The 14,032-nt window shown below is 23.3% G+C and overlaps 2 protein-coding genes and 1 pseudogene across 3 annotated transcripts; 2 read left to right on the top strand and 1 right to left on the bottom strand.

Moving 5' to 3' along the window:
* Positions 1-2,776: 2,776 nt before the first annotated feature.
* On the top strand, positions 2,777-3,717 carry MKS88_003100 (SNARE protein; the record flags this gene model as incomplete). The annotated part of the gene is made up of 3 exons (XM_067216162.1): positions 2,777-3,073; positions 3,265-3,552; positions 3,640-3,717. 3 exons carry the CDS (start codon positions 2,777-2,779, stop codon positions 3,715-3,717), a joined length of 663 nt encoding a protein of 220 aa, XP_067072837.1.
* Positions 3,718-5,145: 1,428 nt separating this feature from the next.
* Positions 5,146-6,717, bottom strand: MKS88_003099 (phosphoenolpyruvate/phosphate translocator; the record flags this gene model as incomplete). The annotated part of the gene is made up of 1 exon (XM_067216161.1): positions 5,146-6,717. The coding sequence occupies one exon, from the start codon at positions 6,715-6,717 to the stop codon at positions 5,146-5,148; it is 1,572 nt and encodes a 523-aa protein (XP_067072836.1).
* Positions 6,718-9,423: 2,706 nt separating this feature from the next.
* MKS88_003098 lies at positions 9,424-12,533 on the top strand (annotated as a pseudogene). The gene is made up of 4 exons: positions 9,424-10,098; positions 10,242-11,337; positions 11,446-11,549; positions 11,733-12,530. Coding segments are annotated over exons 1-4 (2,673 nt in total).
* The last annotated feature ends 1,499 nt before the right edge of the window (positions 12,534-14,032 follow it).

The following is a 14,032-nucleotide window of genomic DNA, read 5'->3' as shown; positions in this document are numbered from 1 at the left end:
TTCTGTGAAAAATACATTTTTGCAAAAATATAAACGATTAAATAATTCTAATAATACAACATAGAAAATTTAAAAAATATGGCATACTCACTACTATATCTCATTTCTTTAAATATCTTCTATATTATGTAACTGTAAACTTGGTTATTTGAACGATAACTCAACAATAAAACATTCTTTCTTTTTTAATATAAACTTCGAATGGGTATATATTTTCCCCATAGGAAAAAAAATAATAAATAAAAGGCATTAAAAAATGTACATGTGTGTAATAAAAATAAAACACTTCTGCACATTTCACTGTGTTACATTTAAAGGATATTTCTAATTATATTCATTAATATTATCTTTCTCATCATTTATTATTTCTTCTTTTTTTGAATTTTCCTTATTCTTTTTTGCAGTATCCTTTTCATTTTCTGAGCTTTGAGCTTGTGAATCAGTTACATAAACTGATCCTCCCTCTGATTCCGCTTCTGATTCCACTTCTGATTCTTCCTTAAATGGTTTTCTTGAAATTTCTGCATTTCTTCTTTCTACTTCTTCTTGAGTTGGTATATATCTTTCCCTTCCTTTGGGTAACTTTTTTTTGCTTCTTGGTTTGTTCTTCTTCATTTTTCCCTTATTTTCTCATATAAAAAATAAAATTTACAAAATATATTAATAGCACACTTAAAGATACCTAACCTATGTATAACTATTTTTACCTACAAATATATATTTGCTTTTATACATATAAATATATATACAGGGTACGACCAACAATAAGGCAATTATCGTGTAATTTATAACAGTTCTGCATATAAATTATGGTCTAAAAATAGCTAATTATGTAATTTTCGTGATTGTATAAGTTCTAAAAAATTAAATTGAGAAATATAAAACAAAAATATTTACATTGTTATCTGTAATATATGCTTTTTTTTTTTTTTTTTTTTTTTTTTTTCATATTTTATTGTGTATAACATATGTTCAAAATTTTTAGCATTATTAGAGTGTTCTTAAAACCTTGATATTTATGCAAGTTAATAGTGTAGACTGTGTATTTTATAATATAAAAACATACACAATTATAGAAACAATAATATAATAAAAACAATTTAATTGATATCAGTAAATATATATATTAATAAAAATTAAAAAAAAAAAAAAATAGTATAACCATATATATATATATATATATAATACCATTTACGTGAACGTACGTTTTTTTTTTTTTTTTTTAAATGTTAGTAAAAAAAATAAAAATCATATAAAACTTATATAATAAAAAAGGCTCTATTTTTTTGTTTTTGCCAAATGAAACGACTATTTGTAAAATGGGAACAGTGTGAATGTATATAACTTGTCACTATCTCTAAATAATTTAAAAAAAAAAATTAACAATTACACAAAAAGGTATATTTTTACCTTTAGCCATATACAAGGTAGGAAAAAAGAGTACGCATGAACTATATTGGTGTACCTAAAATGAATATATATATACATACATTTATACGTATAAATAAATGTATAACATTCATATTTTTTTCATAATGCAATAAAGCAAGAAGAATCCCGTAAACGCAAAGTAAAAACAGTATTATATATATTACCCCTTGACCCAAGTAATTTTTTTTCGTTCCATTATTTTTTATCTTTAATTTGAGCTAACTACATGTTGAATTTTTTACATACGATGAAACACGTTAAAACATTATTATATCATAAAAAATAAAAATGAATAGACTATTTTTTTTTAACAGCAAATAATAGCGCAAAATGTACATACTTATTGCTCCTTCCTCTTTTTGTTATTACAGTTATACATATATTTATATATACGCATATACATACTTGTATATATAAATTATATATATATTTGTATATTCGTAAAAACATTTTGATTATAATTTCCGGCTGTTTACAAAATATTTGAAAATTTTAAGTAATTATGCTACACCAAATACAATTTTACAACATTTATTTATTAATTCATATTTTTTAATGTCGATGTTACATAATTTTTTTAAGTGGTTATGAGTCAGTAATGTACATTTCACATTTATAAGATGTTATTATATGTATTAAAATCAAACACCCAATATTATTACAATCAAGGTTAATCTCTATATAATTAAGTATAAATATAAATGTCACTATTATTTATGTCATGTTGTAGCTATTATTTTTGTAAATAACTTTGAAGTTGTGAAATTTTGAAGGTAATAAACCTTTTTTTTTTTTTTTTGATTTATTTATTTGAAGGGAAAATATTGTGAAGAATGTAGAAGGAGGATGTTTATATAAATAAGTTATATTTTTAATTTTTTTTTTGTTAAGTCATAACACTTTCTTTAAATATTGTGTAAACCATAACATACAAGTATATAATTACAAGAACAAGAAATTAAGTGAGCGTATTTTTAAACGATTATAGAATATTTAATCTTTAATGCTGTCACAGATTTACTTTTTTTTTTTTTTTTCATTTACAAACATTATGAAGCAAGTTAATTATCGATATATGGGGTTAATTTTTTATTAAGATATATATGGAAAACTATTTTTGTGTATTTATGGTAACCGGGAATTTATAAAAAATTTGCAAATATATACAACATTCACAATATATATATATTTATATATGTATATTAGAGTACCGTGAAATCTTATTTTCATTTGAGTTCTAATTATTGTAGAGAAATAACACACATGTACGTGAATGTATGTATGTGTGTGCTTATGTGTGAATACATGTTAAATGAGTAATAGACGTGTATAAAATAAAAAGACAATGGAATTATGGGATAAAGACTATAAAAAAGCTATTGAAACGGGGAAAGAAATTAAACAAATTATAAAAGAGAGTGAAAAAGGGAAAAAAAGAACTAAAAACAGAGCAATTTTAAGGGGAAAAATAACAGAATTTAATCAGAATATAAGATTTTTGTTACACCAGTTAGATAATGATTATATAAAAAATGATAAAAATTATAATAAAAACGAATATAAGCGGAAAGTGTCCGCATTGGAAAAAATGAAAAAAGAAATATCTAATTTATATGAGGAATATTCTTTAACTAATGATGAGGTAGGAACCACAGAAAAAAAAAAATATATATATATATATATGTATATATATATGTACACATCTTTATATGCCTTGCACATAAAAATTGTGTGTATATAGGTATAATAACGTATGTTTTTGAAATATTCATACACAATTTTATGTATATTTATTTATTTTATTTTTTATTTAAAATTTTTTTTTTCATTTAGAACACATCGTTTAACATAACTATGGATTTTCTTAACGATTTTGACAATGATAACAACCCATATTTAAACAGTTTAAATAAGGAAGAGTTATTATTGAAACAACATAATTTAATGAAATTGCAAGATGAGCAACTAAACTTTCTTGAAGGAACAACACATAATCTAAAAAATATAAGCTATAATATAAACAACGAAATACAAGTACATAATGAATTGTTAGATGATATTGATAGAGATATGGATGAAACGAATAATTTATTAAATAGAAATAGAAATATTTTTGAAAGGGTTACTAATAATACAAGTAACTACTTCTTGTATATAATAATTGCCATATTAACAACTACTCTTGTGCTTTTTATAATCATACTTTAGCCTTTATATTTTTTGAAAAGAGTTAAATATATAGATTTAAGTAAAATTGAAAAGCAAGAATACTATTTGAGTGGATAATTTTGAAAAATATTTATTCTTATTTGTGTGTACGTTATATTTTTAATTTTGTTAATGTACAGAAATTTCTATTTGTTTTAATGGATATCTAATGGCACTTTATGAATTTTTTTTTTTATTTTTCGGTGATCAAATTGGTACATGCTATGATATCTACCATATAGTATTTGTTTTTTATGCAATAGCTATGAAATATAAATTTTTTTTGCTTTGTATGAGGTATATGTTTTTGCCTTCTTTTATTTTTTTTTTTTGTTTTAATGATATGATACTTTTGTTAATATGTTTTTTGTGCATATATAGACGCCTATGTATGGACATATATATATTCATTTGTTTGCTAGCGTAAACTTTTTAAAGATAAAATAAAAACTGCTATAATAAAAGTTGTAGTTCCTGCAAAAAAATATTATATATATATATATATATGTACATATAAGATACCTTGTTGATTAGGCTTTTAAATTCCAAATAAATGTGAAACAAAAATTAAGAAGAACAAAAAGGTATAAACTGAAAAGATGAGTTCGGAATAGATAAACAGTTAATTAAAAAAAAAAATTAATTGTAGTTATTTATATTATCATTAGGACAATGTTAAGTGGTGATATATTTTCCATTCCTTGGCATGGCAAGGTGAACTGTTCGAATCGTTGAATTTTATTAGTAATTTTTTTTTCTATCGTATATTGAAGTTTATGAAGTAGTAATATATGAATGCTACTACATTTGTGTAAATATGTACTTTTAAGGAACAGTGCCACATGTTAATTATTAGAAATAAAGACAGTTTTGTTATTATTTAATATTATGCAATTTCGAGCAAGTTTTTAAATGTGTCTTTTATAAAAATGGAATATGATTATTCAAAAAATAAAGCTAATAAAAATAAAATAAAAGTAAAATAATAATATAAGTTTAACATGTATGAATTAATATATTAATTTTGGGTATAGGAGAATATAAAAAATGTGCAAATTACATATTCGAATGGTATGGGCATGTATTTACATATATATATATATATATATATATATATATGGAGTAAAGATTTACGATGAAAAAATTAGACAAAAATATTATGTAATAATTTATATCATCTTAACATAAAAATATTTTCAAAATATGTGAAAAAAAAAATAATTATACGTATAATTGAATATGCAGACATACATAAACGCAGCTGTATTTTTCATGTATATATATATTCATATATACATATATATATGAGTAACTATGAGAAAATTCTCTTTTATCATATTTATAATTTATACTATTTTATTTTTTTAACAACAAAAACAAAGATATAAAAAAAAAATATGTGGTTTACTTTTTCCACCATTAAATGTATAACCTGTTCAGAATAAGATGGATTGTACCCTTGTAATACTAATAAAAAATTGAAAAAAAAAAAAAGGAGTAAAATGACTAGCCAAATTTTTTTTTTACTAGCGAATATAAGAATGTACCACTTACAGCAATTGTTGAACCAAGTCCACCAAGGAAGGAAAACTTCGTTCCAAAAATAAAGTAACTCGTTAATATTAGAAAAACTCTTTTAACTGTACTTGCAACAGCATGAGTAATGTGATTTAATCTATTTAACGAAATAAATGATACCTGGTTATACAAATAAAACCATACACCAGACATGAATACATGTCTACCTAATACTTTTAAAACATCCCTATTATTCATTAAATACGTATAAGCATCTTTCCACTTATGTACGTCGATGTATAAAGCTGGTGTTAAAAATATTGCAGAAGAAAGGGTTAATAGAGCAAATATATTTTCTGGAGTTAAATTTCTTCCTATTTTTTCAAGGTTTTTATCCATCATTATTTTCGCCTCTATAGCTCGCATTGTTGATAGTACATTAGCAGATAATGTTGAATATAAAGCTTTATATGTAAAAGATAATTCTTTTAATGAAGCTAACGATACCCCAAATACAATAGGCAATAAAGATGAATAGGTGTAGATGGACATTCTATTATTCATTAGGAAAAATGAAAGGAATGCTGCAAATAATGGAGTTAAAGCTTTGACAATATGAACAAAGCTAATTGCACCTGCCCCCATGGCTATAACAGATAATAAATGAGCATATCCATGATATATACTTTGTTTTATTATGCTATTATATGTTTTTAAAAATAAAACATATTTTTGAAATCCTTTTACTAAAGCATTTCTATTACTAAGACTAATTTTTTTCATTTCCTGTTCATCATAAAAGAGTTCTGGTTGTTTTCTTAATTTTAATAACCATGGAATTAAAAAGATTGGTAACCCTACATATATTTGTACTATAGCTATTGTAATTGGTAAATTTAATATATTTAATGCTTTTTTATTTTCAATATTATAAAAAATGTTACACAGATACCATAAACCTAATAACGATACAGTTTTTCCTCCTTCTACTACTTTATTCAAAACACTACATGATTTTTTTTCTATTATATCTCCTTTAAAATTATTAACTCCATTTCCTGACGTTTTTTCATATGTATTTTGGTTTTCCCCTTCTCCATTTATATCATTATTGTTAGATGTTGATATATCATCAATAACTCCATTATTTCCATAATCGTCATAGTTGTTTAAATCCTCTTTACCTGAATTAAATAGTGCAAATAACCCATCATTTATTTTATTTATTCGTGAATTTAATATATTTTGGTTAATTTTTATAGTAAAATGGTGTGCTTCTTTCACGTTAAAATTAGTTTGACCTATTTTATTAATCTTTTTATATTTTGGTTTATAATTATTAAGAAAAAGTTGTATATTATTAAGATTATATTTATTATTATTTTTATTCTTCAAATGGATTACTTTATCCTTTTTTGTAATTTTATTTTCCTTATTCCATTGCAAGTTCATGCATGAACTTTTGACATAATTTTGGTTGTCAAAGCTTAAACATCTTCCTAAATTAATTTGTATATTTATAACAACAGATATTATTAATATTTTTATTAATATATTCATTTTTTCACTATCTTTTGCTCTGTCGCAGTAATCTCATTACATAAGTATCTGTACGTGTAAATATATAACGAACAACAAGTGATAATGCGGGATATCGTATACTTATTTGTTCAATTTATACTGCTATCACTATTCTGTGCGTACTATTTTTATAATAATAATAATCACACTACCGTTTATAATTCCTGTTACTATTGTTGTTATTACTATATCTTTAATCTTTTATCGTAAAATTTAAATATGGAAAATAAAAAAAAAAAAAAAAAAAAAAGTCACAATTAAAAAAACATAAATCGTTCATGAGGCTTAAAATTTACATTCCCACCTCAGCTAATGCAACACATACATATTAATTGAAGTGTGCGAAAAGAACAAATATATATATGTATATATACACGCATACATAAATAAGAACAGGAAAAGATACAAAATATTTTGCCTGTATGGCAAAAATATTAATGCAGATTTCGCTATCTTGTTTGAACTAAAATAAACAGATATATGTGTAATATTTAGATATACATACATATTATATATATATGGCTATTTTAGAAAGAAAAAATGTGTAAATTTATAAATATTTTAATTTAAAAAGGTAAAGCATAGATAACTCCTCTTACCTTTATATTTAAATTTTTTAAATCAACTTAATGAAGCTCAAAACATATAAGGCATGACCCTGATAAATTATGAGTAATAAAAAAAAAAAAAAAAATTAAATAGAATTTAAATAAAAAAAAAATATATATATATTCTAAAGAGGACGATACTATTCGTGAATTTGTTATAGAAAGCATATTAGCGTAACTCTTTTTTTTTTTTTTTTTTTAAATTCAATAAAATGTTTATATTAAAATAAAAACAACTTAGCCATAATAGGCACAAAAAAAAAAAAAACGGAAGAAAATAAGAAAAAAATAATGCTTTACAATTATATAAAATATTAAAAATTCGTTAAAATGCGCTGTTCAGTGCAATTTTTTGTATGAATATATATATATATGTTTTTTTTTTTATGCCACCTCTTTTAATAGAATTTTATTTTTAATTTTTAAACTTTTTTTTTCCAGATTATATATATGGAAAAATATAATAATAACAGGAAAAAATAAGGTTTTGCATAAAAATAATAGAAGTCTTTTTCGGCATTCTAATATATGCATACATGTGTATACTTCTTTGTGCATACAAACAGCATGAACAAAAAATGAAAAATACGATATTTCAAGTTTAAATAAATGCCAATATGAGCAATTATATGAGTAGTTATATGAGCAGTTAATACGTTTGACAAATAAATTATAAAAAGAAAGAAAATTGACGAACGTTCATTTATATTTTAATGTATGTATACATTAAAAAAAGAATATATCAGTGAAAAAAAATTATTGTACATTCTTATAATAAAGCATTTTTTTAAAGTAAAAATATTAAAAAATATTTTAGGACAAGAAATTAAAAAATAGAGCAAGTATATATATGGTAAAATATAATAATTTGTATACGCGTACTTATATCCATAAAAAAGAAGCAAAAGGAAAAGAGGAAAGGAAGATATATACAATCTTTTTCATTTTATTACAAATAGGAGTGAATGTTTTTTTACTTTTTTGTACAATTATATTCTTTATGAGTTGTTTAAAATTTTGCTGTGTTATTTGCTTTTTTATTATTTCACAGTATGCATGCTATATATACGCAAAATATATAGGAATACATTCTGTTTTACTTCATAATTAAGGCTATTTAATTGTTTGTTATAATATACATACATGTGCATACGTTTATATATATATATATATATATATATATATATATATATATATATATATATATATATATATATATATATATGGGTATATGTATGTGATTGCAATCCTCTAGTTTTCTATTTAAGTAGTTTTTACATTATATCTTTGTTAACCATTTATTTGTGTTTTTTTTATGGTTTTTATAATATTATGTAGTATACTGTTTTTTTTTGTTTTTTTTTTTTGTTTCCTACCTTTTTTTAAAATGTAACGGATTATTATTACTATTATTATTATTATGTTTGACCTCTCTCGTTTTTGTATTTCTCTTGCGTGCAACCATTATTAATACACAGAATATTTGTGCGCGTCTTAATCTTTTGTTTGACTTCCTTTTTCATAATTCTTTGACACGTATTACATCGTTGTGAAGCCTCATTAAGTATTACTATCTGCCGTTACCTTTTTAGTGAACTCTTTTTTTTTTATACATCTTAATATGTGTTTGGATATATATAAAAACGTAGATATACGTAGACGTGTTTAAATGCACACATAGATATGCGCGGTTATTTGTTTGACTTTGTTTGTTCGTGAGAAGTGACTCATATTTATAAAAGTGTGCAATGTTGTATACGTATTTTCCAGTTGAATAGGGTTTTTAATCATGTGTGAATTGAGAGTAACATTTACTTTCCATTTATATATATATGATACATATATTTGTTGTGTACCTTGTAAGGGGTAAAAATAATTTTAATAGAATATTTGTTACATATTCGTTTTGTTATTAATGTAAGACAACACATATTTTTATAAGTAATGTATTTATTTACGTATTTATGTATGTACGTATTTATGTATGTACGTATGTATGTGTTACATGCGCTTATAATTAATCAATTAATTAAATAACTAATTAAATAAGAATTAAAAAAACAAAAAAATAATAACAATGTTAAAAGATAAATTGTTAAAATTCTTGAATTATTACTACTTCATTAAAAATTACTATATTTACCATATCCTGTTTTTGTATACTTTTTTTTTAAGAATAACATACACTTATGCGGAAATTACGATATCGCATTTTTTTACTTTTTTGTTAAGTACATACGACAATACAGAAACACCAAGAAAGGAAGAAAATTTTTTTTATTATTTTATCCATTTTTTTAATTTTAATAGTAGAAATGATGATAAATTCTTAAATACAAAATTATTCGTTGTTGTGTATCTACCAATATGTTTGAAATGTTTCTATACCCTTTTTTTTGATTATATTGCATATTACATATATATTCGTTATTACTTTAGTAAAATTAATAAAAATTTTAGTAGGATTTATTATTCTTCAATATCTTATGAAAATGTAGATAGTAAGGGTGGAAATAATTCTATTTTTAAAAAAGAAAAAACTAAGCTGAACAGAATTAGTAAGAGAAAAAAAGGTCCAAATAATGTTTACCATCGGATGTTATCTGATATGCCTTTATATGAATTTAGAAAATACATGTTGAGAAAAAAAAAGCTTTTATCTATATGGCAAAGAAGGAAAATCTTACAAGTTCATAATAAAAGGAAGCGTAATGCCAGTAGGGAAAAAAATAGGTTACTTTATAAAGACGAAGTAAAAAATAAACAAACTCGTATAAAAGTAATAACGTGCACTAACAGTTTTATACAAAAGAACTTAATGAATAATAAGGGGAATTCCTCTGGTAAGAAATTTTTTTTTAATATATATAAGAATAATAAAAAAATATTTTTTAGAAGAAAAAAAAAAAAAAGTTGTACAAGGATGAAAATAAAAAATTTTACAGCAATTTAATCAAAAGGGTAATGAAGGAGAAGAGTGAGAAATATATTCTTAATAATTTATGTATAAATATGCAAAATCATTACAAACGTTTGGATTATGTCTCTCGTGGAAATAGAATTACGAATGAAGCGTGTATTATTGAGGGTGGTCCCTTCAACCAAAGGGGTGTTAACAATAAAATTAATGGGAGTAATGGTGCGAATAGTGAAACGAGTAAATGTACGAGTAACCGCACAAATAATAGTTCCAATGTTATGAATAAGACAAATGTTATGATGAATGATTCATTCAGCTTTTATGACAATATAGAGAAAAGTGCAAATATAGACTCAAAGGAGGAAAGCATAAAATTGTTAAATTTTCATCTAGGAAAAAAATGTAATGATTATGTAAAATTAGGTGATTCAAAATATGAGAAAACAACAAATCATCAGGTCAATTATGTCGACAATTTTAACACTGAATATTCTCTTTTGAATGAGGAACATTGTGTTCCTTATAAAAATGAAAGTCAAAATTTTGAAGAAGTATATTTTGAGAATAATAAGGAAAACATTATGTTCATTTCCAATATGCTTGGTTATTACCATAACGATGGAAAGAGCATGCATATCGATAATAACAATAGTAATACGAATGGCAAATACAGTAGAAGGAATGAAGAATACAATAATAATAGTAACGATTGTTATAATAACTTTGGTCGCACAGATTTGCGGGTACTTGATAAGACAATCGACCATGCGTCTGCAATTAAGGACATTAATTTAGGTTACTTACATGTGAATAATTATAAAAATGAGAATAAGAAAAAATCATATAGAACGTTAAGAGGTAGTTTAAAGATGGATTATATTTTTAAGGATAGCATAGATTTAGCAGAAAATAATATGGGATCGAGTGAAAATTATGATTATTATTATTATAACAAATTTAAAAGTTTTAATTATGGAAAGAATGACAATTCATATAATGTTAGAGAGTTGATAAACAATAAGATAAATGCAGAATATTATCACTTAAAATTGAATATACTAATTTTATCATGTATTATTATTCAAATTTTTAACTCATTTATTTTAATTTTGATTTCTAATAAGTTTATAAGAAAAAAAGAGAAAATTTTTTTTTTCTGTTTTTTATATTCCTTATTAGAAAGTGTTACAGATGTTATTTCAGATAATATATTTTTTTTATGTGGAAAGTTTACAAACATATATAAAAGGGAATTTAGTTTAAATTCTATATATATTATACAAGTTATAAGTAAAATGATTTTAAGTCTTTCTACAGTTTTTATCTATTTCGTATATCACATATTTGTACTTTTGCATGAGCATGCGAATATTATGATTATAAACACTTTTATTAAAACATTATCCATTTTTATCCTTTCTTTTATTTTTCTTAAAAACAAAAATAATATTTTCAATTTTTATAAGAACGATAGATTTGAAAACGTAAATTGTTCTAAAGAAGATAGAAGGGGGATTACTGTTATCAATAAAACAATGGAAAATGGTACTGGAAAGAGCTTTTTTAAGATAAATATGAAAAATGATGAAATAGACAAGCATAATAATGGTGAAGATTATGTTAGAAGCCCCTTATATGATGAAGAGAAAGGAATTAATACTATAATGAATATACAGAACAGTAAAGAAAGGATCAATAATAACTGCGAAAATAGCAATGAGTTTAATTATTATGGTGGCATGTATGACAACTATCGCTACAATGATAAGTATTGCAGTGATTATTTTTATTCTTCGATTGATGTATTTTGTAATGAACAACTTCTTAAGAATGATTTTGTAAAAAATGAGTCAAACAAAAAGGAAACGTACATGGACCTATTATGTGATAATTTGAAACACATAGCAGAATTTTTTAATTTTTTTAAATTATTGTCAAGGATAAAATGTTATATATTTAAAAAAAATAATATTAATTATAATAACAGATATACATTGCTTACTGTACATGGAGCACAACTTGACGAGCAGATAAAAACAAATATTTTTGTTACGGAAAAGCAGGACTATAAAATAAGGTTATCCATTATGGATAATTTTAAAAAATTATTTAATATTAATGACAATATAAACTTTTATTCAAGAATAAAAAATTCGGGTATTACAAAATATAACTCCTTAATTGAGAAGGAAATAGAATATATTAATAAAAAAGAGAAAAAAAAAAAAAAAAAAAGAAAGACAATAAGGATGATAATGGGAGATTAAGTAATATACATTTCCTAAGCCGTTTTAATAGCATAAAAAGTTTGAACAACAAAAAAAAATTTATTCTTAGCTATCCTATTAGACTATTACTAAACAATTTAAATTTTTCTAACATTTTTTATATATGCTTATTATTAATTATTCCCACTTTTGAAAGAATATTTTTAAATTATAAAATAAAATATATATCATTAGATATGCATTCCTATTGCTATTTGAATTTAGTAAATTATGTAACAGATTTAATAGGTCTATATCTTTATATAAGTTACTTCAGTGAAGAATCCTATGCTACATCAATTTTCCTCAGCTCGCTGGTTAATATTTTCTTGATGTCCTTACGCTTTTTATTTTTTCACTACAGATTTAATCAGCTCTGGTTACTGGTAATACAAATAATTCTCATCACATTTGGGGGAGAAAAAATGAGAAAAAAAAAAAAATAGTAATAAAAAGATAAAATGAGCATGACATGACGCGTTTATCATTAGTCGTACGCGATCATATCTTTTTCCTTTTTTTGTTTTTTTAATTTCTTTTCAGTTTTTGGAAACAATTCTGAAATCACTGCACAAAACATTCTTTTATATGCCTATTTATATTTTGGTAACGAAGGTAACCTTTTTCCCATTTTTCTTTTCTACCTAATAAAATGAGTGAATGTGATCCCTTGTGCATTCACTTTTCATAAGTCCATTACAAAATGATATTGTACTGCTATGAACTGTTAACTTTTTAGTGCATTATCGCGTGTTTAATTTTGCATATTCCTTTTAATTTATTGTACCATAACATATGCATAATTCTATTTTTAATTACGTTTTTCTTTCTCCATTCTTGCAGGTATATATAAAAAATATTCACAATTTGATGTGCTCCTTTTATTCTAGTATTTTAGATGCAAGCTCCTTTGCTTCTCACTATTTTGAATATTGTATGTTTTTAAAAAAAAATTGATTTATTGTATTTTTTTACTGTTGTGTGTTATATTATACGCATGTGCCTAATTTCGGTTTTTATAATATTCTTACCTTTTTTACTTCTTAGTGATTTTGAGCTATTATAGCATAGATGATTCCAAAAGCGCCTTCATTTTCGTATACATTATCTTTTTGATATTACATTTGTTATCGCTGGTTATTATTTCAAGATTAAAGAAGACATAAAATTTAATTAATTGCAGAAATGTTAAATCGGCTCTTTTTTTTTTTTTTTTTAATTTTATTTTTATCCCTTTTAAAAAGTTGATCATTCATTTGTGTAAAGTTTTAATTATATCATGAAGAGACAGGTGAAAAAAAGGGACGCTGTTCAATAAACAAGGAAAAAACTGACTATACAGAATGTTTGTTACTACCTTGTGTTAGAAGCTGATATATCATAAAAAGAATTTTGTTGTAAATTAGTGTACCATGCTTTATCTGTGTATGCATGTATGTATATGCGCATGTATATGTGAATACATTTAATATGAATATCCATGTGCATCTCTCAAATGG

The sequence above is a fragment of the Plasmodium brasilianum genome, chromosome 10, assembly GCF_023973825.1.
Source record: "Plasmodium brasilianum strain Bolivian I chromosome 10, whole genome shotgun sequence".
Classification (NCBI taxonomy): Eukaryota; Apicomplexa; class Aconoidasida; order Haemosporida; family Plasmodiidae; genus Plasmodium; species Plasmodium brasilianum.
Note: the sequence above shows the minus strand (reverse complement) of the source record. Positions and strands in the feature narration are given on the sequence as shown.